Source organism: Ambystoma mexicanum, chromosome 1p, assembly GCF_040938575.1.
Source record: "Ambystoma mexicanum isolate Mex_15411 chromosome 1p, UKY_AmexF1_1, whole genome shotgun sequence".
Classification (NCBI taxonomy): Eukaryota; Metazoa; Chordata; class Amphibia; order Caudata; family Ambystomatidae; genus Ambystoma; species Ambystoma mexicanum.
The window spans coordinates 276,308,762-276,335,340 of NC_090921.1; the positions used below are offsets into that span (position 1 = coordinate 276,308,762).

The window sequence follows — 26,579 nt, forward strand, 5'->3', positions numbered from 1 at the left end:
TCCCTTGTCCCAGTAGAAACAGGCCCTCGAGGAGGGTGTTCTCATTGCAGTGGCAACAATAAACCCACTGACCAGCAGAGATGGGTCAGGGACCTAACAATTGGAAACCAAGCATCCAAGGAGAGCTTCCTCGTCGTAGTGGCAACAATATGCCCACTGACCAGAAGAGACGGGTCAGGGACCCTAACTATAGTGAATCAAGCATCCAAGGAGAACTTCCTAATTGCTGTAGTAGCAATAAGCCCACTGCCCACCAGAGAAGGGTCTGGGACCCCAACATAAGTGAATTGGGCATCCGAGGAGGACTTCTTCATCAGAGTAGCAAAGACAAATCCCTTGATCACCAAGGAAGGGTTTGGTACTTTGCTAATACCTAGAGAGAGAGGCAAAATATACATCAAGTGGAAAGAAACGAAGAAGAACTGTTCAAATACCAGGAGAAGGGAGCCGTTCTCCTGGAGAAGAAACTAAATCCCTTACAACATACTCCAGAGATGCCAGGGCAAGGGAGTCATTACTCCTTGCCTTTCTGTGAACTGTGCAGACCAGTACCTGTATAAGAGAGTCATTCTCTTGGTCCAGAACGTGTAATTATGTAAGGATTGTGTGGAACCCGCAAGCCTGGAGAAGGGAGTCATTCCCACGGCACCCTTTGTGCAAGAGAACATTTCTTTGAACACTACCCGAATATCAGGAGAAGGAAGTAATTCTCCTGGAGAAGGAACTTTTCCATTAGAGTTTTCTTTAGCTGTAGTTGCGAGAAACCAGAAGGTGTCTCACAAACTAGTCACTGGGGTTCTGTCATCCAGGTGACCAGGACACGGCCATCGCTTTTGGATCCAGTTCCTGAGGGTGGACCAGTGTGGGAGGATCACCTAGGTGAGGTGTCTTTGGGGAGTGGGACACCCGATGGTGAGATGCAGTATCCCCTTCCCTGTAACACCCTGTAACACCTTTATCCCATCCTATGAGTTGGATATTTAGGGACCCTACCCCCACTCCCTTTTTCTACACGGACATCCCACTCTGGGAGAAAACAGACTAACACCCAAGCAATATACTTGACTTGTCCCAAAACAATGGTCAGGTGAGGTCAAGCAATTACTGACCATCACACACACCTTACTTCCATTAAATCACCCCACATGGATAAAAGGCAGAGCACAAAAACACAGTCTGAGCGAGGCAAAACACACAAGGAAACAGCAGCTTTGAGACGGCAGCTGAACGAGGGACTAAAGACAGTGAACTAAGAGGGGTTTTCAAGGAGGGAAATTCCCTTGACCTTTCCGGCAGGAAACCGTTACTTTCATGAGACCTCGAGGTTGGACATCTTAAGGCCACAAAACCAGTACGAAGAATCCTGCATTGTGTGTCACAGATACCCACGCCACTCCTACATGCCTAATCGAGTCGGGGAGAAGAAGCAGCTGCCATGGTACCATCCTTGGCTCCAAGAACAAAGTAGCAACCGGTCTGTGTTGAAGCCAAGGTTGTAAGCAGCAACATTGTACAATGTGTGCTGGAACGAACATTGTTAAAATGTGTGTGATGAAAGACGCAAGTAAAGTTAAACTGCTAATGAATGCTTGGACTTTGAAAGGAAAGATACAATACCATTGACAGAGTGGTCCAGCACTGTGTGCATGCTCAATCAAAAGGTCTCTGTGAGATATCCAACCGAGAAGTGGCAGAAGTGAAAGTTAAAGGAGAAAGGTCAAGCAAAACCCTGCGCAAAGTCTTTGATTTTTGATACAGAAAGGAAAGGTTGAAAAATGAGATAAAGTGGTCTGAGCCCGATTGAGCAAAAAGGCCAATTGAGAAGAAAGGAACTGTTAAAGTGTATCTGAGCCCAACAGAGGGGTCCCGGGGTGAACAGTGAATCACCCGAGAAATTGTACACGTGGAAATCCTGAGAACAAAGGAACGTTAATGTTTGTTTGTCGCATTATCCCCTCTGTAATAAGAGACTAAGGGCCTCATTACAAGTCTGGCAGTAACCGTGCCAGTAAAACCGCCAGGTTGCCGCTGGACTTAAAATATTTATCAGCACCTGGCTTTCCGGAAACACTGAGGGATTTCGACCCTGGCATTCCGGAAAGTCAGGCGCCCGTAAATGTTAATCCCCATTCCTATTTGAGTCCCATAGGACTCTGTGGGAATGGGGACCTATGTGAAACTATGTGGGCGGGTGCCATTCCGCCTGCCAGGTCTGACCCTGGCGAGTGGGAGGGCACCCACCCGCAGACTCGTAGTGTGCCGGTCCGGCATTGTTACCGGACTGGCACACGTGTAATGAGGCCCTATGAATGGCAGAGAGACTTTGGCACAGAAGGTCATGATACTAAGTTTTTGAACTGCATCTTCGTGCTAGAGAAGCCCGAGTGTGTGCCCAGCTCGAATGTGCCACCTTGTCCCGTGCTGACAACTTGGGGAAGGGTAGCCAACGGCTCAACTATCCTGACATATTTCTTGAACGCTTTCCTTTTGCACAACATTTTTTCCCACACCATTTGTATTTAGATGTAAGAATTGGCAATAGGTTTATTAGTATAGACCCTTTTATTTTGACAGACTCGACTAGGACTGCATTATTGTTATTTGATGGTCAAATCTTGCTCCCATCTTTAGATTTAGGATTAGACAGGTGTTCAGGTGTTTTTCCAACCCATTTTGAAAGTTCAATAAACACCTTTGAACTGTGATCACTTGTGTCTGTCTTCACTGTTTGATACCATGCCTCCCTTACATAGTGCAAAGGATAGAAGTAGGTTGTGACACAGGACGTTGGAGTTTGATTTGGATGGACATTCTGACGGATCCTTTAGTATAAGGTTGAGGCAGGGTAACCCTCATAGAAGATAGGGATAGTGACAACCTTTTCTCCATAATTAAAAGTGTGTAACCAACACCATGCCACCTTTGTGTCAGCTTCCTTCTTCGACACGCTTACAGAGCACAGATATTTGGGACTAATTTCTCCAGTTATTCTAAAGGAATGTGTCCAAATGGTTGGCCTAGGGAATTTCCTTGGAGGTTAACAAGGTCCAGGTTGATGATGCAGGCTGATACGCGAATCTCTGAGGAAATGTGAGTGCCCAGCAAGAGTGTATTGCACACATATATGCTTCAAATATGGAGAGTGTCTTCCCCTATATAATGTCTCTATGCATGTAGTTGGTAAAGTAGATGGTAATCTGTGCTGAGAACGATAACAACGGTAACTGGACCTTGGACAGGAACCAAGGATAGGTCCCATCTGGCTCGAGTGGTAAGTAAACAATCATCTTATTCCCTGAAGAGGACCTTCCACCAGTTAGTCTTGATGGAATTGTGGTGGGCGCAGCATCCTGAAGACCACACAAATTCGTAATACTCCCCATTCACAACATTCATACACATATAGATTACTTATTTGCGTTGGTGGGTTCACTTGATAGGTTCTCACAACCGCATTTCTTGGAGGGAGTAATGTCTGATGCCTCCCCACTCTTAGGTAAGAGGTCCAAAGTTTGGCCGTTGATTCCAAGTAGAAAACTTAGAGAGGATGCTTTGGAATCCACAGCATTTTGTGACACCCTCCAAAATACTATTGAGCTTTACTTTTGGAAAAATTAGGGGTCGTTGGAATGAAAGTTGGTGATTTGGGAAATCTTCAGTGTGGTGATTCAGGACAGTTGCATCTGTAGATGTAATGGTTCCAGGAGGGCACTAAATGACACACTCTGAAGGCAACAAGATTTGACTGGTTCCCTGAAAGGGATTTTTGTGCCCACGGTTGCGCAGCTAACTCGGTTGGCCAAACACATGCATGTGTTAGAAACACTCCAGAAATTTGAACACATATCTCGATGAACCAAACAACATATTCATTGGGATAAGATAGAAAACTTGTTGTCTTGGTTGGTTACAAACCTTGTACATATCCACATTGTAACAGGCATTAAAGATGAGACTGATAAAGTGTTCACTAGCCAAGTAGACATTAGCATCTTCGCAAAATATTACAGATCACTTCATTCGCAACTTCCCCCTAGTGGAGTGGTAACAGACGTCACAACGAATGTGGGCCTTCTCTCTACTCACACTGACCAGTGAGCAGAGACAAGCATTGGATGGTAAAATAACGACTTAGGAAATAGAAGCATCAATCAGGACTATGTGTAGGGGCAGGGCTCCTAGCTGTAATGGCCTGGAGGTAAAAATTTAATTTATGTTTGAGAAGATCTTTTCAGAGATTGGACACCTCGCTGCCTTCATGAGAGAGGCAGTTATATCTGACTTAAAACTTGTAGGGACCCGGTCCAAAGCTCCTCCTACAGGCCACTTGTTAAGCATGGGCTCGAAAATAGTTAGCAAAGTAATGACGATGAGACTGCAGCACAGTATGACATTTGTCCACAAAACCAGTTGGGCTTTATCCCCCGGCAGGAGCCCAATGTTCGATTTGGGACAATGTCCCAAGTGATTTGAGAGTTGGGTGTGAAGATGGAGGAGCTGGCCATCCCCTCAATGCTTTTGATTCCCTGGGTTCGGAATTCATGTTCTTGATACTTTATTGAATGAATGTTAGTCGTGTCTGAATGAACCTGGTCCACTTGTTGCATACCAACCTCAGGGCATGAATCAGCAGCAGTGAGAGTATCTTGGAGTGCTGGATGATGGAGAGGGGAACAAGGAAACAACGTCTTCTCTCCCACCTGCTATTCACTTTAGTAATTGAACTTCTGGCAAAAGCACCACGGCAGGACTTAGTGGGCATACATTGCGAGGACGCTTTTGTTTATGCAGTACCAGGTGAACACGGGCCAGATATGATGGATCGGATTGAAAATTTAAGAATTTGCTCAGGCTGCCAGATCAATTGTTCCAAGTTTGGCCTATTTCCACTTGAGTTTCTAGCACTCCAAACACATAAGAGCTCACTGGAGCTCCCTTCCCCATGGACATGGGATACTTTCAAATATTTGGGTACTAGTATATATATATATATATATATATATATATGTATAAATAGAGAGAGAGGGGGAGAGAGAGAGAGACAATCCCTCCACTGTGCATGATAAGCTGAGTGGCACTGAGTAAGATGGTGGTCCACCTATTTCTGTAAGTGTTTGATGACTTCCCAGTCTATATCCCTGTCTCCATGCTTAAAGAACTGGATACAATGTTGGTGCAATTATTTTGGTGAAGACGGTGAAGTGTAGGGTTTCCCTGCATATACTCGGGGATGTTTGAAGGCCTGAGGGCTCCTGAATGTGAAGCATATTGTATGGATGGCCAGTAAAAGTGTTTTGACGACAGTGTGAACACAGAACAGCACCTTCTGGGAGGGTGGGATCTTCCTGCTTGAAATGAAGTATTTTTTTCCAGGCGAATCCTGGCACAAGTAGACTTGCAGTCATTTAGTTAACCTGGGCTGCAGAATTTGAGTGATAATTTGAAAAAACATGGGTTGCACAATTTGGATGATTCTACCCTATTATGCTAATGCTGCTACGTTAATACAACATGGTTTAAATAAGGTTGTACTATATGTGATGATCTATACAGGGGCGAGGTGCTTGCCCCATTTGATGTGATGTGTACCCAATATAAAATAAAGGATGCTTTCTGCAGTTTGGTGGTCTCACAAAAGTGGCAAAAGAAAGCTTGCCAGGTTCTCCGGTGAAATACAAGGAATCTAACCTGCTCCCATCTATGTTGGGACCTAGGGGAGGTACACATGCAGTTGCCCTGCAACATAGGGTGGTATTTGCTGATGAGTCTCAAACCTGTGTAAGGATTCGAGATACTTGGGAAGACGGCCTACATAAGGAATCCTCTGATTCGGATGCACATGTCAAGCAGGTTTCTTGGAATGCTTTGTACATCTCCCCGATGGTCAAACATTGCTCGGTCTCAGCCCCCGGAGCATTATATGTAAGACTAGGCCTGGTGCTGGTTTTAGTCTCAGGTTATCGCAAAATTAGAAATGTTGTTTGGGATATCAGGGCTAGGATCTCCTAGTATATGAGTGACATAGACACAGAGAAAAGCAGGAAGGAATAAAATGGTATACGCCCGGGTGAAGGCACCATAGAGGGTTGAGAAAGGTTGACCACCTTAGCCGAATACAGAACTATGCTACTGCAATAGCCTATGTGGTATGAGTAGCTCACTCACAGAGAAACTGAACAAGCGCCTGTATCAGTGGCCGATTTTGAATCAGCAGAAATGCTGTAAAAGTGACTTTTGAGTGCAGCCATGTTTATCTTTTTCAAAAGCTTAGATGAAAGTGTCCTTGGAGACTGGCTGCGAATACAGGAGGTTTGGATAGCAGCATTGCCCCCACCTGTGCCATGTGCCACCTCTCCTCAGTAACATTGCTTCTTGTACCTTATTGCAGGTCGAGTCACCATAGGAGGCTTCTGCTCCTGGTCTGGTGGAGCTTCAGTGTGGGAAAAATGGGCAGCGCTCAGGTATGTAAGCACCATGAGCTCTATGTTAAAGTAGCCCGGAAATAATAGTCAGGAATGAAAAAACGTTACTTTGATCACTAATGTGATCAGTAAAAATAAAAACATTTTAATTGAAGAAAGTAAAATAATAAATGTTTTTTAAAAAGTAAATCTTTTCAAATATGTGTATTTGTTTAAAATGTGTTTTTGTTACTAGTCTGAGAAGGTACTTCCATACCCACCCAGCTCAACTCATCAGCTCTACATTTCCATCTACCCATTTCATCACCATATCCATAAACATTCTTCAAACCAGTTTCCTCCTGCTGTAATTCATAGTGATCCTGACCAGAAGTGTTTCCTTCTGTTTTGACTTACTATTACAGTTTTTTAATTGAATATTACGGTTGGGTTATTTTTTCTTTCTTCATTTCTACACTGCTTTTATTTTTTGGTTTAACATGTTTTTATTAAGCAGTATTAAGGACAGATGGTATACGCCTATCTAAAACACCATAATCAGAAACACCTCAATATATATTGAAAGGCAACACTTCGCATATTCCCTTGGAGCAACTCCACAGCTGCGGATGTGGTAAAGAGTGAAATAGAGGTGCAGCAAAGACATATAGGAAAGAAGGTAGGATGGAGTCGACAAAAGTGTGTGGAGCAGGGGGAGAACCAAAACCACCACATCAGACATTATCCCCACATTATGCACTAAATATTGACTCCTCTTTAGCTTCGTCGTTGCCAATTGGCGATCAAGTGCAACTTTAAACAACGCAACCTGACAGGGTTCACTCAAGGGCACTTACCAGGAGCAAGAAGATATTACCTATCGTTCCTCCTTTTCAGAAAGTCTTTACTATGCAAAGACAATCCACACAAATCCCTTGAAATCTGAATTATGCCCAATCCGCCTTCGAGACAGATCCTGTAGAATATGAAATGTTCTCACTACTTGTAACCTAGACCCTAACGAGGACTGTAAAGTCCCTCCCCTTTCCTACCTCTGCATGTGTTTTTTCTGTCTACTGGACAGTTAGCTATTGTTGGAACTTCGGGAAAGGCTATTGATCACGCTGTTGTGGGTTCTGGGATAGGCTGCACTTTTGAGGGCTTGCACTCACCATTCCTGTTACAAGCTGCACTGTTGCTGGCTCATAAGAGACGGCTCCACACATATCGTTGTGCTCGTGAAGATCGCTCATGAACATGCAGTGGCAGCACAAGGGAAGATCCACATTGTGGGATTCAAGGTAAGCCGCATGTCCTTGTCATATTATGCTCTGTAATATGTTGTGCATGTCTGAGTAGTATGAGAATGGTTGAGAATCACAGGAGCAGGAGGTGTGGCCATATGAAAATGGTGGATATATACCTCCTCTCCTCTTAAAAGCTACTCTGATCAGCAAGGGTGGTGAATATAAAACGTGCCACTCTACTCAGACTTGATTTTCCAATGTTGGTGTTAAGTCCAGGATGTCTGGCATGAAGTATCCCGAAAAAGGTAGGCATGCTAGGCCTTCACCTAAGCAACATCACTATAAGCATAGGAGGTGCTCCAGGTCCCCAGATCACATGTCAGCAGCCTGGTGAAATTTTCAGTTGCTGGGGCAAGGCAGGAGTCTATAAACAAAGCTGGCCCAGCTGCTCAAGCCCTATCCCCGGGACCATTTACCCCATGTTTTAAGGAAAAACGCAGGTAGCAACAGTGCGCAGTACAAGAACCTTTACATAACATAACATTACAGGATAATGCAACGAGGCGGGCACAGAAGAGACGGATTCAGTGTCATGATTAAGAAGGGGAAGTGTTTGTCGGGAAGTTTGTGAAGGGGAAGGAACATAAAGTCACACATGTGCACGAACATTAACTTCCCAGTGGCCACTCAGCCTCCAGAAAAAAGCTCTTCAACCTATTTAAGAATCTCCTGATTTACTCTTTTGCCTTCCATGAGGACATTGATACTGAAAAACCTTAATTTCCCTGTTACCTCTTTAAATTAGACCTAGTAACAAACTTTGACAAACAGTACCTATGCAATGTCTAGCTGGAAACCCAACTCGTCAAAGTCGTGTTTTTTCCCTGATGAAGCTACCAGAGTGGACCCAATAGATTCCTAGCACCTTTAAGTGTACCTATTTATATATTCGCCAACAAAGGGACCTTATGGCTAAATTGCACTAGCAAAAACCTATGAAATTCAATGAAAAACGTTGTTACAGGGACGTTATGGTTACAGGTAAAACTGAGAAAAAAGAAACGAAATTCGATAGTTATGGTAAGCTAAGCAACCATAACCTGTGCTACCAGTTTGCACTGCAAGGACTAACACCCATGACTTCAAGGATGCCATTACAAATCTCATTCATGACATTACTGATGACATCACATGTGTGGCTCCCTCTGTTTTGTTCACTACCATAAGTCGGCCGGGTGCTTTTCTTCGCTAACAGTCAGGAACAAACAATTCAAAAGGTTCTACATTTGTGTACGGCACCCTTCTCATATATCCTTACACTACTTTCCTTCCGGGACACTCACATCATATGATACATACACAAATAGGGGAGGAGGAAAGCGTAAAACACAGCACTAGTTTCTGTGCATGTAGATAATCAGTTATGTTATGAATAATTTCTGGTAATACTGCACCTTTTTAGCTTACTTTAATTACCTTGTATATGGTCATGTTTGTATGCATTCTGGTGTCTTTATGGTTTCTGTGCAGTAGTGCAATTATGTAGTTATAAAGGCAATGGTAGCTACTTCTTACATGTTTCACAGTACCCAAAACTCTAAAACGAATGCATTCATGATTTCACTATGTAACATGGAAATATTTTGAAGGTTACACTTCCATGAGGCATGGTGCAGACAATGGCTACGTTTGCACATAAGTTCCTTCATGTACAGTGAAGAAGTGTGTAATACATTAGTGTGTATAGCAATGCATTCCTCCATTACCTACTTATCTCATCATAGTTCTTCCAATAATCTTTCATAGTTTTCTGCCACCATTACAATAACAATCCCTTGTAGAGGCTTCCTATTAAAACTACATACACATGTGATGTCATCAGTGATGTCATGAATGAGATTTGTGATGGCATCTTTGATGTCATGGGTGCCAGTCCTTGAAGTGCACACTGATGGCATAAGTTATGGTTGCTTAGTTTACCATAACTGTCGAATTTCAGGGGGTTTTCGGTTTTACCTGTAACCATAACGTCCCTGTAACGTTTTTCCATTGAATTTCAAAGGTTTTTGCTAGTGCAACTTAACCATAACGTCCCTTTAACAATGTTTTTGTTAGTGAATTTGATAGGTTTTTAGTAGGGCACTGTAAGCAGAACGTTTGTTTAGCATAGAGTTTTCTGTAAAGAGGATAGGTATTTGGTACATTAACATAACCATAACGTCCCGTTAACAAGGATTTGTTACTGATTCCTTGGCTGCCGTCATGATGAATGTGTGGAAACGGCAAATTGTCTGGTGTATGTATCCATTTGCGCTATCCCTTACTATTCCGAATACTGTTGGTGTATCGTAGCAATTACAGATGTACATAGTAAATGTTGTTTAGTGTATCAGTAGGCTCTCTTTTTCTATTAACAGTGCATGATAAATCTGTGACGCACACTACTGGGCGAGATGACTACAGATGAGCAATATGGACGTTTCCTAGGGAGACTGCACCTGGTTGGCGTATGTGCAATCACAATGCAAGTATCCATAGGACTCCATTAGTGACCGCATGTCTGCATCTTCAAATGCACTTTTAAGTAGTTGTGGAAGCGCACGTGTTTCCGTTCCACACCTAGACCCATGCATAGGTCATCCACTGTATGCTGGTAACACCGCCCTGTCGCCAGCCCTACAGATTCATGCAGTAGGCTACCGCTTTTAAATAACTGCTGCCGACTTCGTAGGTGGCTCTGCAAACTTACCAATGTGCGGCTAAAGCACTGCTAACTTTATAACGGCCACTGCTAAACAAGGAACAGCAACCTGCAGTGTCACGTGGGCATGTTAAATGTTGCATTACTTTGATTTATCTGTTACTTGCCTTTCCATGACCCGTGAAACAGGTACATTTTGTCTGCACTCAGCAGTGTGACGGAAAGTATCAAGAGGTCGCCTGCCGGTTGTACAGTTGAAGAAACCATGTAACTGCAGGTGGGACAGTTTGTAGTAAGTCTGCAAAATGGCAAAGCTGGTGCACTTTCCTCACACACATACCACACACATACTAGTACATGTAAAGGCAAGTAAGGAAACAGCAGAATATGCAGAGCGCAAACAATGTTAGTGGTGGTTTCAAAAGCGCTGTAGCTGCATGGGTCACACACAATAAATGGGTTTCTGCTGCACGTAACAAAGATCTGTTTCGCGTTGTTGTAAACATTTTTGTATTCCACAATGTATGTACATCCGCGATTGCTACCCCTAACACTAATTGCGTACCATAAACTGTTTGTACTGCATGCCACGACAACTAAAAAGAAAGCACAAGGGACCAGTGGGCAGGCTACCGCCCTTCCAACAATTACGTAGGGTACTTTCATGTACAGCATTTGCCACATCGCTGCGGACAACAAAAGGGGAACTCCTTTAGGGCAGCAGAGCTGTAAAACAACCTTTGCAAACCATATGCCGTGCTACAGACCCTTACCCGGCAAAGGGCATTGTATTGTGCATATACTGCAATGCACTACTGTGCAGAGGGAAAAGTACTTGGAAGTGCGTGGGAACGGTCCTTACAGGAGCATTACAATGACTGCCGCCTATGTAGGTGAGGGCCACCCAATAATTCAGTCCCCCGGCACATCCCCTATAGTTTCCATACAGGTGCTGCCCCTTCTGTACTTGACCTTTCCTGCCGTTCCATCTGTGGCGTGTGTGAGAACACCATAATAAATGAAAATGAACTGGGAAAGGAAAAAAGGTAAATGAAGAAAGCGCCTTTCACAGATCAACAACTGAATTGGCAATGCACGCATGCAGGGCGGGAGGCGGGGCAGTGTGGTAAACACTGTAGTTCAATCGTTTAGAAAGGGGGTCGCTGTACAAAGAGGTTTCTTTACGTGTTGGAGAGTGTTTTCAAGAGAGTCAGTGCGCAACACGTACTACAAAACAAATCACTACTTTCAAGAAGGGCACCAAGCCAATTTAGATGGGGTATGCAGAAATCGGGATGGCAGGCATAGTAGATGAACGTTATAGCTGGGGAAAAATATTTGTGCTGTCAAATGTCATATTCACATGGGCGAAGTATGCCATAGGCACATATCGAACAAAGGTACAAATACACTTCTTTGCAATGTACCGCGCTGTCTGCATTCACGGACAAAATAGGAAATGACGCTGCCACATCGGTGGCTGCATAATGCAATAGAAACTTATGCAAGACATCGGAAACAAATGCATGAACTGGGCAAGTGCCTCCTTCATCGCAAACTGCTCTGAAACCTTTGTAACAAGTTGTGCAATTTTCCCTCTACAATGAACAACAATAATGTCGGCATGATTACGTGTCACCAAAGAGTCACACAGAGAAACCAAAATCAGGCACCTCATTGTAGCTACTCCATAGCACTACACATGCACATTATAGATTGCAAAATGAGTAGCCACTGCACAGTGTTTTCCATTCACTTTCAGTTAATGTATGTCGGAATCCCCTAAAACCTGCACGCTGTGGCTCGTGAAACACAGCCATAACCGCACCCTCTGCATTTCTGTCGAAAAATACACTGTGGGGCACAGTCTGTCCGTACACACCACACCCGCAAACTTTATTGCCCAATCCCATAGCCTCTGCAGGCCCATTTCTATGGCCATCATCTTAAAAAGGGGCGTATGTACCACGTGCCACCCTGCAACTATCGCGATATTCGCGGACTTTTGTGCTATGTGTGTGCGGGAGTGGGGGAATAACTTTTAACCCTCTTAAAAGAGCCTTTGGGGGGCTTTTCTTCTTTTCTTTTTTTCTTTAAAGGTGTTTCCCCAGAAATACTTTTTTGGCGATTTTCATATGTGAAAGTGTGTTTTCAATGTCAGCTCACATTCTTACAATAGGGTCTTCAGTGCAGTTTGTAGATTGTGAAACAACGTTTCATTGCCACTGTGCGACAAATGCATTCCATTTGCTATGAAAAGGTGTATGTATCGCGAACCAATGTTCTCATTCTCACAGGAGAACATCCAGCAGCACTCAACAAGTCACACATGCTTCTGTTGATGAGACCCCTTCCGACCTCTGGCTGGCGACAGGAATCATTGGAATACTTCCACACTATTCTCGGGGGTATACACGAGAAAAACACCTTGGCAGTAGGAAAAATGTGCTGCACTGCTTTCATCATAATCTTCAGTTGACTAAACACACGGGAACAAGGCATGTAACCCAAATAGAAGGCTCCAAAGTGCACAATCACAAAATGTACAGTTGCCGAAGATGCCATGCATCGACATTCTACAAGCAGTCCGTCGAAACAGCACGATTCGACACTACACCACAAAGCGTCCACTCCCTCCAAACCGAAATGGCAAGACAAGTCTTCTTGGAGGGCATACACGCACAGATCTTCCACACAGCCATCACCCACAACGAAAAATGTGCGTCTTGCCATGTTTGCCAGCCACAGTACACAAAGTAATGGAAAAAGTGAATGCTGGCCTTTCCTGTGAAGCACACCCAGAGCACCTGATTGGCCAAAGCCATAGTCCCATTCCCTTTGGCCACCATGGTAAGAAGCGCAAAATGTGGCACGTGCCTTTCCCGAATGATGGCGAGGGCCACGCCCCGGGAAGCAGGAGGACTCCTTCACCCTATTGGTGCTCTTTTCTGTGACATACACCCTGAGCACCTGATTGGCCAAAGGCCATAGTCCCATTTCCATTGGCCAGCATGCTGAGAAGCGCAGAATGTGGCATGTGACTTTCTCCAAGTACCACGAAGGCCGCTCCCCAGTAAAGCAGGAGGAGTCCTTCTTCCTATTGGCGCATTTTCCTGCGACGCACATCCTGAGCACACCCTGAGCACCACCTGATAGGACAATCGCTACAGTCCCATGTACATAGGCCAGCATGGTGAGAAGCGCGCAATGTGGCACGTGCGGGTCCCCAAGTCCCTCTTCCTATTGCCGCAGACCCTAAGTATCTGATTGGACAATCTGCACAGTTCCATTTTCGTGGCTGCCACCCGCAAAATCGCCGGATGTGGCTTTCGTGCTGCGTGCGGTTGTGTGGGAATAACTTGCAACCAGGGTAGGGGGACTTCGTGGTAAGGGGCGACTTTTAAAAGAGCCTGTTGTTTTTTTGTTGTTTAGCTCCTTCTACAGAAACACTTTTTCGTTTTTTATTAGCTTTTGTGTTTTCTTGTGCTCACATTAGTATAGTAAACTCTTCACTGCATCTTGTACACAAGCAAACAAAACTGCATCGCCAATGGGTGACAACAAAATGCCTTTTTCTTGGAAAAACTCTGCATTTACACAACTAATGAGGTCTTTGTTGCAGAAGAACATTCCACGAGCGGACAAAAAAGTAGACATGCTTCTGTTGATGAGACACCTCCCTGCTTCTGGCTTGGAACAACATCCATGAGCAGTGGGCCATACTCTTCATGGTATTATGGATGAGAAAAGCACCTTGGCGTTGGAAAAACCATCCTCACGACATCCAGCAGTCTCCTCAGTCTACGTAACAAATTAAAGCAAGCCAGGTAACCCATATGCATGCCGCCGTAATGGATGACGATAATATCTACTACTGCAAAACTGGCGAGGTCTTTGCAAAGTGCATGCATATCGGCGAAATTGCACTCATACACAGCGTTCAACAATGTGTCCACTCCTTCCAAACAGAAATTGCAGTCAAAGTGTCTTTGCAGGGCATAGTTGTGCAGATCTATGACAAAGGGATCACCTACAGTCAACACAATGCGTTTTGCCATGTCAGCCACCCTCAGTATGCAGAGTATAATGTACAACAGTTTCACCTCCCCTTCCTGTTAACCACACCCACAATACCTGATTGGCTATGGCAATTAGGCAAGGTGGTGTAAAGGGCATATTTTAGCACATGCGCGTCCCAAACTAGCACGGGGGCCTCACCCCTGTAAAGCTGGAGCAGTCCTTCCTCCCTTTGCACTATTTTCTCTGCAGCTCTACTTCATTGGGTTACGTGTAAATAGGTACACACGTATCCACAAATCGCATCGAAGCCGCCATCATCCAACACTGTCACTCCTGTACAACACTTGAAATGTGCTGTTACATATTTACAGTACAAATGTCGTGCCATTCCATAGCACGTCCACTACAAAGTTCAATGGAAGTATGCACGATTTCTCCATCTGCATACATCCACATAGCCACCCAGGATGTGGCACGTGTAATCCTGAAAGTACTGCGTAATTCACTACCTTTTCGTGATAGTGAGTGGTGGGTGAGGGGGTAAACAATATCAAACTCGGTAGGCGATACAGTCTTCCAGCGTACATGTATAAAGTTTTTTTTTTTTTTTTTGATGTGCAAGTTTTTAGTATTTTCTCTTTATATGCGTTTCTGTTTGTCTCTCCTCACATTTTTACCACATTCTGGTAAATGCTTCTTGCACAGTGTAAAATAAAACGGCATTGCCAATGATGCTCAAATAAATGCCATTTCTAAGGAACCGCTGCATATTTTGCGACCTCATGATCTCATAGTGGGTGGAGAACATGCCAGAAGTCTGCATAAACTCACACATAATTCTGTTTATAGCACACCTTCCGACCTCTGGCTGGGGACAAATTACACTGCCATGGACCCATACTCCTCTTGGCATTATGCATGAGAAAAGGACCTTTGGCAATTGGAAAAATACGCATCACTGCGGTCAGCAACCTCTTCAAGTGACGGAGTAATCGTCCACACGACATGTAACCCAAATGTAGACTTTAATAGTGCAGCACGACAAAGTCAGCGTTCGTGACGGACGCCATATATCTGCACAGGCGAACCATCCCACCGAAACTGCAATCACCCTGACAGGCCCAGGAAGCGTCCACTCCTTCCAACCCGAAATTACCAGCAACGCCTCTTTGCACACAACACATGTGCAGATGGCGCACAAAGGTATCACTGACGATAAGCACTGTGCGTCTCTCCATCTCGGCCATCCTCACGACACAGTATTGGGACCAAATGGTAACGCCTCCTATTGGCCTGTTTCCCTCAATTCCATTTGCCTTTCCACCCTGCTCATAATGGCAGGATGTGCATGTGCGCTTTCCCATCTACAATGAGGGCCACGGCCCAGTAAAGCTCATACAATACTTCTTCCTATTGCACGGTCACTTTTTGCAGCACTCCCCCATTCGGTGCTGTCTAAATTTCAAACACGCATGCAGCATTCACATACAAAACCTCTGCATTACACACTGTCATTTCTATGCACCACTCCATATTTACTGTTAAACACTCTCAGTACATGTTCCGTTTGATTGCAATGCCCTTCCAACAGAAACTTTTCCTAAATAATGCACGATTGCAGCATCCACAAAGATCCTAAAATGCACCCAGCACACCTTTGGCCATGCACACAACACTACAGCCCTTTCCACATCCACCACAACACAATACATCCAAGCAAGCAACTATGTGGGCACCTAACATTATGCACAAACGTAACATGGCACTTCCAATCAGCTCCCCCACACCATAAAAACCCATTCACAAAAATGTGTCTCACTTAGCAGAATCCACAAACATGCCACAGCCTGCACCACCCCTACACACTGACATTCACAAAGTATTGTGTCACTGGCAACCTATGCACAACAACTGCACAACATTGGGCCTACTTCAATAAATCTGAACACAGAAGAGTAACCACCCACATATAAGCTGCACTTCAACCATACCCACTTCCATACTCACATTACGTACACACTGCACCCTGTGGCCACACTACACAACTTCTCACTGCACCATCTCTTGCTGCACACCAAATACTGTAGCATGTTGCAACTATCACCACAACCATGGAATGCACAATACACGCTTTTCAACTCACTTGTGCCGTAGCACGTCCACAATGTGCTCCACACCCATTCTCCAAAGATCACCACCCTATGCCTCATGCACTGTCAAACCTGCATTGCTCCAGTGTAAATATGCTCTTTGCACACATTCCCTGCACTGTAATGCAATCATGCATGTCAGCATGTCACCAACTACCACTATACACATACGCACCACTGGCACCAGCACTCCTAACAAACCTCCACACCACAATGGACATGCACAGCGTTCCGTGCAACAGTTACCATAATGTATAAACATTACACTGTCTCCGGCTGTCATGATGCCTACCTCCAAGGAGCCAGGTCCAACCCAGCAACCCCAGAGGCAGGCATCATTCCCCCCAGGGAAGTGCCAGCGGGCCCAAGCTGGGGCCCTTTGGACACAGTCCTGGCGCCTTAGGCGCCAGGCTCATGTTGGACCCCTGTCCTGGCGCCTTAGGCGCCAGGCTCATAAAGCTAGACATGTGTTCAAGTGTTTCAATGTGCACTTACCTGAGGCAGACCATGCTGCTACATCCAGGCCCTCTTGTGGCCTGAATGGAACTACTTTACCTGTGGGACTACTTTCCACCTGGGTGTGGTCGGGGAAGGATACATACCTGATCGGTGGAAGGATACATACCTGGAACTTCTTCCAAAGCTATTTAAACTACGCCCGATCAGCAACTCACGCTTTGCGTTGTTCTGCTCCTCGCAGCTGGACGCTCACCGTGTCAGCTCCTGCATCTGGACTTCAGCCACACCTGTCAGCAGCCTGGGTCACCTGCAAAGGGAGATAAGAGAGAATTGGAGAGAAAGAAGACCTTACCTGCTAAAGCTGTATCACGGAGACATCACACTGACGATCCTGAAAGGGAAGACATCATTTTTAAAAGCATTTCTCTTCGATCGCTGCAGCGCTGCATTTCACTCACCTTTCCTGGGCACCTCCATCTTCAGCAGCGATCATCCGGATCCGCAGCCACTTCCCAGTGCCTAGAGAGAAAAAGACAAGAACACAAGGTGAAAAAAAGGAAGGGAATAGGAAAAGCTCAGTTTCCTTCTAAGACTTACCTGTTGGGTCATTCCCATTTCATTTCGGGTCCTGCCGCTTCCTGGCATTCCGGACCCCGGCCCCTATGGGGAAAAAAGACAAAGACTTTGAAAGAGCGAATGCAAAGACATTACCTGAACGCTCATCCAGAACTTACCTGTCATTTACTGGAACTGCACGTTTCACTTCGGGTCGGCGCCATATCTCCGGCATTCCGAACCCCGGCCCCTAAGGGGAAAAAGACATAAGCATTAGCGCTTGCTGCAATAAGACAATGAACATTAATATTAAGCTTGAACTTTTGAACTTGCAACAGAACTCTTACAGCGCCTCACCTGAATAGTCAAGCTTATTTTGAACTCCCATCAAACCTCAATCCAGTGAAGTAACTGGGTTTCAACGCGCCCCTGCATCAGAAGCAGGATGGAGAACTCATCCTTACAGACCCTAAGGTGAGACTTCACGGGGAATCGTGGAAGGGTATCGTGGAGGGTTGGAAGGGAGTGGGAGACTTGAGCATTATTCCGTCAGTAGGTAACACTCCCTTTGCACTATCTTCTCTGCAGCTCTACTTCATTGGGTTACGTGTAAATAGGTACACACGTATCCACAAATCGCATCGAAGCCGCCATCATCCAACACTGTCACTCCTGTACAACACTTGAAATGTGCTGTTACATATTTACAGTACAAATGTCGTGCCATTCCATAGCACGTCCACTACAAAGTTCAATGGAAGTATGCACGATTTCTCCATCTGCATACATCCACATAGCCACCCAGGATGTGGCACGTGTAATCCTGAAAGTACTGCGTAATTCACTACCTTTTCGTGATAGTGAGTGCTGGGTGGGGGGGTAAACAATATCAAACTCGGTAGGCGATACAGTCTTCCAGCGTACATGTATAAAGTTTTTTTTGTTTTTTTTTTGATGTGCAAGTTTTTAGTATTTTCTCTTTATATGCGTTTCTGTTTGTCTCTCCTCACATTTTTACCACATTCTGGTAAATGCTTCTTGCACAGTGTAAAATAAAACGGCATTGCCAATGATGCTCAAATAAATGCCATTTCTAAGGAACCGCTGCATATTTTGCGACCTCATGATCTCATAGTGGGTGGAGAACATGCCAGAAGTCTGCATAAACTCACACATAATTCTGTTTATAGCACACCTTCCGACCTCTGGCTGGGGACAAATTACACTGCCATGGACCCATACTCCTCTTGGCATTATGCATGAGAAAAGGACCTTTGGCAATTGGAAAAATACGCATCACTGCGGTCAGCAACCTCTTCAAGTGACGGAGTAATCGTCCACACGACATGTAACCCAAATGTAGACTTTAATAGTGCAGCACGACAAAGTCAGCGTTCGTGACGGACGCCATATATCTGCACAGGCGAACCATCCCACCGAAACTGCAATCACCCTGACAGGCCCAGGAAGCGTCCACTCCTTCCAACCCGAAATTACCAGCAACGCCTCTTTGCACACAACACATGTGCAGATGGCGCACAAAGGTATCACTGACGATAAGCACTGTGCGTCTCTCCATCTCGGCCATCCTCACGACACAGTATTGGGACCAAATGGTAACGCCTCCTATTGGCCTGTTTCCCTCAATTCCATTTGCCTTTCCACCCTGCTCATAATGGCAGGATGGGCATGTGCGCTTTCCCATCTACAATGAGGGCCACGGCCCAGTAAAGCTCATACAATACTTCTTCCTATTGCACGGTCACTTTTTGCAGCACTCCCCCATTCGGTGCTGTCTAAATTTCAAACACGCATGCAGCATTCACATACAAAACCTCTGCATTACACACTGTCATTTCTATGCACCACTCCATATTTACTGTTAAACACTCTCAGTACATGTTCCGTTTGATTGCAATGCCCTTCCACCAGAAACTTTTCCTAAATAATGCACGATTGCAGCATCCACAAAGATCCTAAAATGCACCCAGCACACCTTTGGCCATGCCCACAACACTGCAGCCCTTTCCACATCCACCACAACACAATACATCCAAGCAAGCAACTATGTGGGCACCTAACATTATGCACAAACGTAACATGGCACTTCCAATCAGCTCCCCCACACCATAAACACCCATTCACAAAAATGTGTCTCACTTAGCAGAATCCACAAACATGCCACAGCCTGCACCACCCCTACACACTGACATTCACAAAGTATTGTGTCACTGGCAACCTATGCACAACAGCTGCACAACATTGGGCCTACTTCAATAAATCTGAACACAGAAGAGTAACCAACCACATATAAGCTGCACTTCAACCATACCCACTTCCATACTCACATTACGTACACACTGCACCCTGTGGCCACACTACACAACTTCTCACGGCACCATCTCCTGCTGCACACCAAATACTGTAGCATGTTGCAACTATCACCACAACCATGGAATGCACAATACACGCTTTTCAACTCACTTGTGCCGTAGCACGTCCACAATGTGCTCCACACCCATTCTCCAAAGATCACCACCCTATGCCTCATGCACTGTCAAACCTGCATTGCTCCAGTGGATATGCTCTTTGCACACATTCCCTGCACTGTAATGCAACCATGCATGTCAGCATGTCACCAACTACCACTATACACATACGCACCACTGGCACCAGCACTCCTAACAAACCTCCACACCGCAATGGACATGCACAGCGTTCCGTGCAACAGTTACCATAATGTATAAACATTACACTGTCTCCGGCTGTCATGATGCCTACCTCCAAGGAGCCAGGTCCAACCCAGCAACCCCAGAGGCAGGCATCATTCCCCCCAGGGAAGTGCCAGCGGGCCCAAACTGGGGCCCTTTGGACACAGTCCTGGCGCCTTAGGCGCCAGGCTCATGTTGGACCCCTGTCCTGGCGCCTTAGGCGCCAGGCTCATAAAGCTAGACATGTGTTGAAGTGTTTTAATGTGCACTTACCTGAGGCAGACCATGCTGCTACATCCAGGCCCTCTTGAGGCCTGAATGGAACTACTTTACCTGTGGGACTACTTTCCACCTGGGTGTGGTCGGGGAAGGATACATACCTGATCGGTAGAAGGATACATACCTGGAACTTCTTCCAAAGCTATTTAAACCACGCCCGATCAGCAACTCACGCTTCGTGTTGTTCTGCTCCTCGCAGCTGGACGCTCACCGTGTCAGCTCCTGCATCTGGACTTCAGCCACGCCTGTCAGCATCCTGGGTCACCTGCAAAGGGAGATAAGAGAGAATTGGAGAGAAAGAAGACCTTACCTGCTAAAGCTGTATCACGGAGACATCACACCGACGATCCTGAAAGGGAAGACATCATTTTTAAAAGCATTTCGCTTCGATCGCTGCAGCGCTGCATTTCACTCACCTTTCCTGGGCACCTCCATCTTCAGCAGCGATCATCCGGATCCGCAGCCACTTCCCAGAGCCTAGAGAGAAAAAGACAAGAACACAAGGTGAGAGAAGGAAGGGAATAGGAAAAGCTCAGTTTCCTTCTAAGACTTACCTGTTGGGTCATTCCCATTTCATTTCGGGTCCTGCCGCTTCCTGGCATTCCGGACCCCGGCCCCTATGGGGAAAAAAGACAAAGACTTTGAATGAGCGAATGCAAAGACATTACCTGAACGCTCATCCAGAACCTACCTGTCATTTACTGGAACTGCACGTTTCACTTCGGGTCGGCGCCATATCTCCGGCATTCCGAACCCCGGCCCCTAAGGGGAAAAAGACATAAGCATTAGTGCTTGCTGCAATAAGACAATGAACATTATTATTAAGCTTGAACTTTTGAACTTGCAACAGAACTCTTACAGCGCCTTACCTGAATAGTCAAGCTTATTTTGAACTCCCATCAAACCTCAATCCAGTGAAGTAACTGGGTTTCAGCGCGCCCCTGCATCAGAAGCAGGATGGAGAACTCATCCTTCCAGACCCTAAGGTGAGACTTCACGGGGAATCGTGGAAGGGTATCGTGGAGGGTTGGAAGGGAGTGGGAGACTTGAGCATTATTCCGTCAGTAGGTAATACTCCCTTTTCACGCACAGGAGAATATTCCTGCGAGCCAGAAAAGCCAGAGTAGAGGGGCCCTTCCTGCCCATCATCAGAGCCCTGCGCTTCACCATTGAAGAAGCATCAGCACTCGAAGCCAGACCTGCGCCTCCGTGGGAATCAGGTGAGCGTGACACCGGCACCCCTATGCTCTTTCATTTGCATACTATTGTCTTACCCACTTCCACTCAGAAAGTATTGTCTCACTGCCAACTTAACCACAAAATGTTTACAACATTGCCCATACTGCAAGATTTGTACACATAGCGCACTATCCAAGCACATATAAGCTTCCCTTCAACCATACCCTCTACCATACTGACAGCATGCAAACACTACACCAAGTGCCCACTGCATGACTTTTCACTGCAGCATCTCCAACCACAGTGCACCGCCATGGAACTATGCAGCAACAAATTGCAACAGTTAGCATAATGTACAAACAAAACACTCTCTCCTCCCTCCCTGTGCACTTAAAATCACATACTATGGGCATACCCATTTCCATTTACAAAGTGTTGTGCCACTGCCAACCTACCCACATTTTGTTTCCAACGCTGGCCTATAACGGCTGAAATGTGCTCCACAACCATTCCTTACATGTCACCACCCTCTAACTGATGCACAATAAAAAATGCATTACTGCCATGGGTGTCCTCAAGGCCTAGGCTCTAGAGTGCATGGCCTACAGCCTACGGTCTTCGGCCATGCACCCAGTAGTCTAGGCCTGAACACACCCACGGCAACATAATGCCACCATGCATGTCACCATGTCAGCAACTAAGACAATCCACATACACACCACTGCCACCAGCACTCCTACCCAACCTGTACACCTCCATGGTGCTATGCAGCAACAAATTGCAACAGTTAACATAACGCTCATGTGGGCAGCTAACATTATGCAGAAACGTAACATAGGTAGACTGCGGCACTTCACCCCGATTCCTCCACACCATAAAACACCCATTCACGAAAACAGGTCGCAATTACCAGAATCCACAAACATACCAGAGCCTCTGCCACCCCTAAGCACTGCCATTCACAAAGTATTGTGTCACTGGCAATCTCTACACAAGAGCTTCACAACATTGGGCCTACTTCAATAAATCTGCACAGAGCAGAGTAACCAACCACATATAAGCGGCACTTCAACCATACCCAATTCCATACTCACATTACATACACACTGCACCTTGTGGCCCCACTACACAACTTCTCATTGCACCATCTCCTGCAGCACACCAAAAACTGTAGCATGTTGCAACTATCATCACAACCATAGAATGCACATTACATGCTTCACAACTCACTTGTGGTGCTGTAGCACGTTGACAATGTGCGCCACACCCATTCTCCAAAGATCACCAACCTGTGCCTCATGCATTGTGAAACCTGCATTGCTCCAGTGGGTATGCTCCTTGCATACATTTCCCGCACCGTAATGCAACCATGCATGTCAGCATGTCACCAACTACCACTGTGCACATACGCACACCCGGCACTAGCATTCCTAACCAACCTCCACACTGCAATGGACATGCACAGCATTACATGCAACAGTTACCATAATGTATAAACATTACACTGTCTCTGGCATCTCTACGCCCTTTCATTCACATACTATTGTCTTACCCAATTCCATTCAGAAAGTATTGTGTCACTGCCAACCTACCCACATTCTGTTCGCAACACTGGCCCTACTGCAACCAATCTGCACACACCACACTATGCAAGCACCACCCTCTACCGAATGCAGAGTAAAACATGTGTTCCTGCGGTGGGTATGTTACAGCCCTACGCTCTTGAGTGCATGCCCTACACCCTATGGCCTTCGGCCATGCACCCAATAGCCTATTCCTTCCACAGATCCACCGCACCTTCATTCATCCATGCATACCACCATGTGCCCAACTACTGCATTCCATCCGCAGCGCACAGCCACCTGCGCTCCCACCCAACCCATGTCATGTGCAATTCATTCCCCTTCTGCAATTGACCTGCCACCACTCACCACCAAAAGAGGTTGTTGCAAACAGCTCGCGGTAGAAGCTATGGGGCCGTTACGACAGCTGCCTCCAATCACCACACAAAGTACTCGCCTACATATGTCACATGGACCACTTCTCACTCCGTCACCCGTTCCCTCCCTTATTGCCGCCAACACATTCCGTACAGTATATTTTCCAGACCCTTCCCCGCAACACTGTCCTCCGATACACCATGGCGTCTTTCCCAAAAAATGTTGACGCACACCACGCTTCCCTCCAGCCAACGACAGGCCACGTCCAAACTTCTCCAACTTCTCCAACAGCATGCTGTACCGCGGGCCAATGGCACTTCTGTCTGCAGAACCAACCCGCACGAAGCCTCGCCCAACTCAGAGCTGGCTATATATTTTTTTTGCAAAGTTTGGTGAGTATTCGTCCAGGGGGAGCGAAGTTATAAGCTGCCGAAAAATAGCTCTCCTATGAGTTTAGTAACTTAACCATAAGTCCACGACCTCTACCGCGTGTCGTGTAATAAATGTAATTGTTAGAGCTAGCCCTATAGGGGATATGCAGCGCAGGCATTTCTTTTGGATTTCGAGGCTCTAGTTGTGGCATGCCAGGATGGAGCTGATAGTTCCAACTTGTTTGAGATAATGAAACAGCATTTCCAATACCTTTCCGTCAATGATTACGACATCCTGAGAGGTGAAGCATCATCAGGCAGCTCATCGGTGGCAGCCACGTGACACCTTTGCCTAAGTAATTGGAATGCAGAAGCCTCAAGGTACCCAGCTCTAACCCAACTGCCATTTCTCAGAGCGTTTTTTTTGATTGGGCCTCATTTGGGCACTTCTATGGAAAAATCCTTCAATGACCGGAAGTATGCTGCCTCCGACAGAGTTAGAAGTTGCTTCATCACCTCCACATCTTTTTTTCTGTGCTCATCCTTTCAGTCTACTTGAGAATCCAGAAGCTCCTTTAGGATCTGTGAACAGGGCAACTCCTCCAGGAGACGATCAGCAACAGCCCCAAGCATGAGTGGGGACCGAACTTTACTGCCACCCACTAAGGCACGACTATGCCACAGGTGTGAAGGTGGGGGTTCATCTGCAGGTTTTTTCAGAAGTATGGCAGGACATTCAAGATGCTTTGGCCATAGAGAGGGTCTGTTATAGGTATGGGCTGGAGTTCAAGAGAAACACCAAATTTTTCTGGCATTCTATGGACACCTCATCCCAAGGGTCACATGACGAGAAAGGCACTTTTGCAGAGGGTGGACCTCCTTCCCAAAAAGAGAAACCTTCCACAAGTGTTCCCTAGGAGAGAAAAGTGGATTTTTCTCAATTTTCTTTCAAGTTAAAAAATTGTCAGGAAAACGCAGGCCCGTGATAGACCTGAAAAGGCTGAATCCGTTTCGCAGCCTAAAGGCCATTCCATATGAAGAAACTGTAGTTGATCGTCTCGGCTGTCGATCCGAGGTAATGGATTATGGCCATAGATCTGGAAAACGCATACTTGCAAATACGACTTCAGGAATCACACCAACCATTCCACAAGTTGCTGTAAATGCAGCTGTGTATCAGTTCCAGGTCCTGCCACTTGGCCTGTCTTCTGCCCCATGGGTTTTCACCAAGATTGTGGCTCCTGATGTTGGTCACCTGCACAAAGAATGGATCTGGCGATGTGAGCTCAGCATTTTGCGAGGGTTTGCATCCTCCTGCAATGGTATAGGTTTTGAATCAAATGAAGTAGCATTCCCTGATTCCCTCTGCAGCCATCCAGTTTGTTGGAATCACTCTCCTCATGGATGATGGCAAGCCTTGTGTCTTTTGCCTTCAGAAACACCTGCATCAGCTCCCAAGCCTTTGGAAAACACCAGAAGATTCTGGTTGAGAATTCAAGGGGATGTGGCAGCCTGCATGGCAACCGGGGGTCACCCATCTTTTGAGAGGGTGGACGCCGTCCCTCCTGTATGTTTAAATAAAAAATAATAGTGGCTGTCGGCTGAAGATTCCGCGGAAGCCAGGCTTTTGCTGGGAGACTCAGCCCCCTACTTTTTGAGGGAAGTGGTGTGGTTGCGTAAGGACACACTGGTGGGAAGGGGACGGCTATTGAGGCTTGGCTGGGAGGTCTGGCACAGAACATGGAGAATGATGGGTGATTCTGAGCCACTCTCCCAGCAGGCCCCTTTGGTGGCGCTGTGTGGGAATGACCCTCAACTATTTGAGTCGGTCCGTAGATGCTGGGAACCGGTGGGCTTGGCCACCCTTGGGGACATATGACATGAAGGGGAGGCATTGGACTTTCAGAGGTTGCAAGAAGAGACAGGGGTGCATAGAGGCCAATATATAACCTACGCTAGGCTTATGAAAAGGGTTAGAGAGAGATGGCCCGTGGCGGTGCTAGCTGAGGACCTGATGCCTCCCTGGAAACTATGTATGATGTTTCGGAGGGCGAGCACGAAATATCGAGGATATACGAGCTCCTGAGAGCTAAGGCTGGGAAGGAGCTGCTCCAATTGAGACAAGATTGGGAAAAAGAGGTGGGTGGACCTATGACAGACGGGCAATGGGAGAGAGCCCAGAGGTACCATAAAAAGGTGTCCTGGAACGCGAGACTCCAACAACTTCAACTGTATGTTACCCATAGGGCTTACCTGACTCCCGGGAAAATCGCAAGGTTTGGAGGCTCGGTTACGCAGAAATGCCCCAGGTGTGGGGAGGTGGAAGCAGGGCTGCTACACATGTTTTGGGCCTGTTCAGAGGTGCACAGATTTTGGGATGAGGTTAAAACGAAACTGGCAGGTGGGGGAGTGGTGTTGGACGTGGGATCGGCCTGGTCATGCATGCTCGGGATTTTTCCCAGACCCCGGGACTTAAAGCACATAAGCAAGATGAGGGACTTAGCGTATGTCCTGGCCAAGCGCAGGATTGCTATGGGCTGGAAAGTGGCCCATAGACCCAGGGTGG

General features: G+C 46.2%; 1 protein-coding gene across 1 annotated transcript in view; it reads left to right on the forward strand.

The window, feature by feature from the left end:
• The first annotated feature begins 6,393 nt into the window (after positions 1 to 6,393).
• The window catches only part of ADAMTSL5 (ADAMTS like 5), a 268,633-nt gene continuing 248,447 nt past the window's right edge, over positions 6,394 to 26,579 (forward strand). Inside the window, exon 1 of the mRNA XM_069612224.1 lies at positions 6,394 to 6,461. Within this exon, the coding sequence (XP_069468325.1) occupies positions 6,447 to 6,461 (15 nt within the window). The 5' untranslated portion in view covers positions 6,394 to 6,446. The remainder of the gene's footprint in view (positions 6,462 to 26,579) is intronic.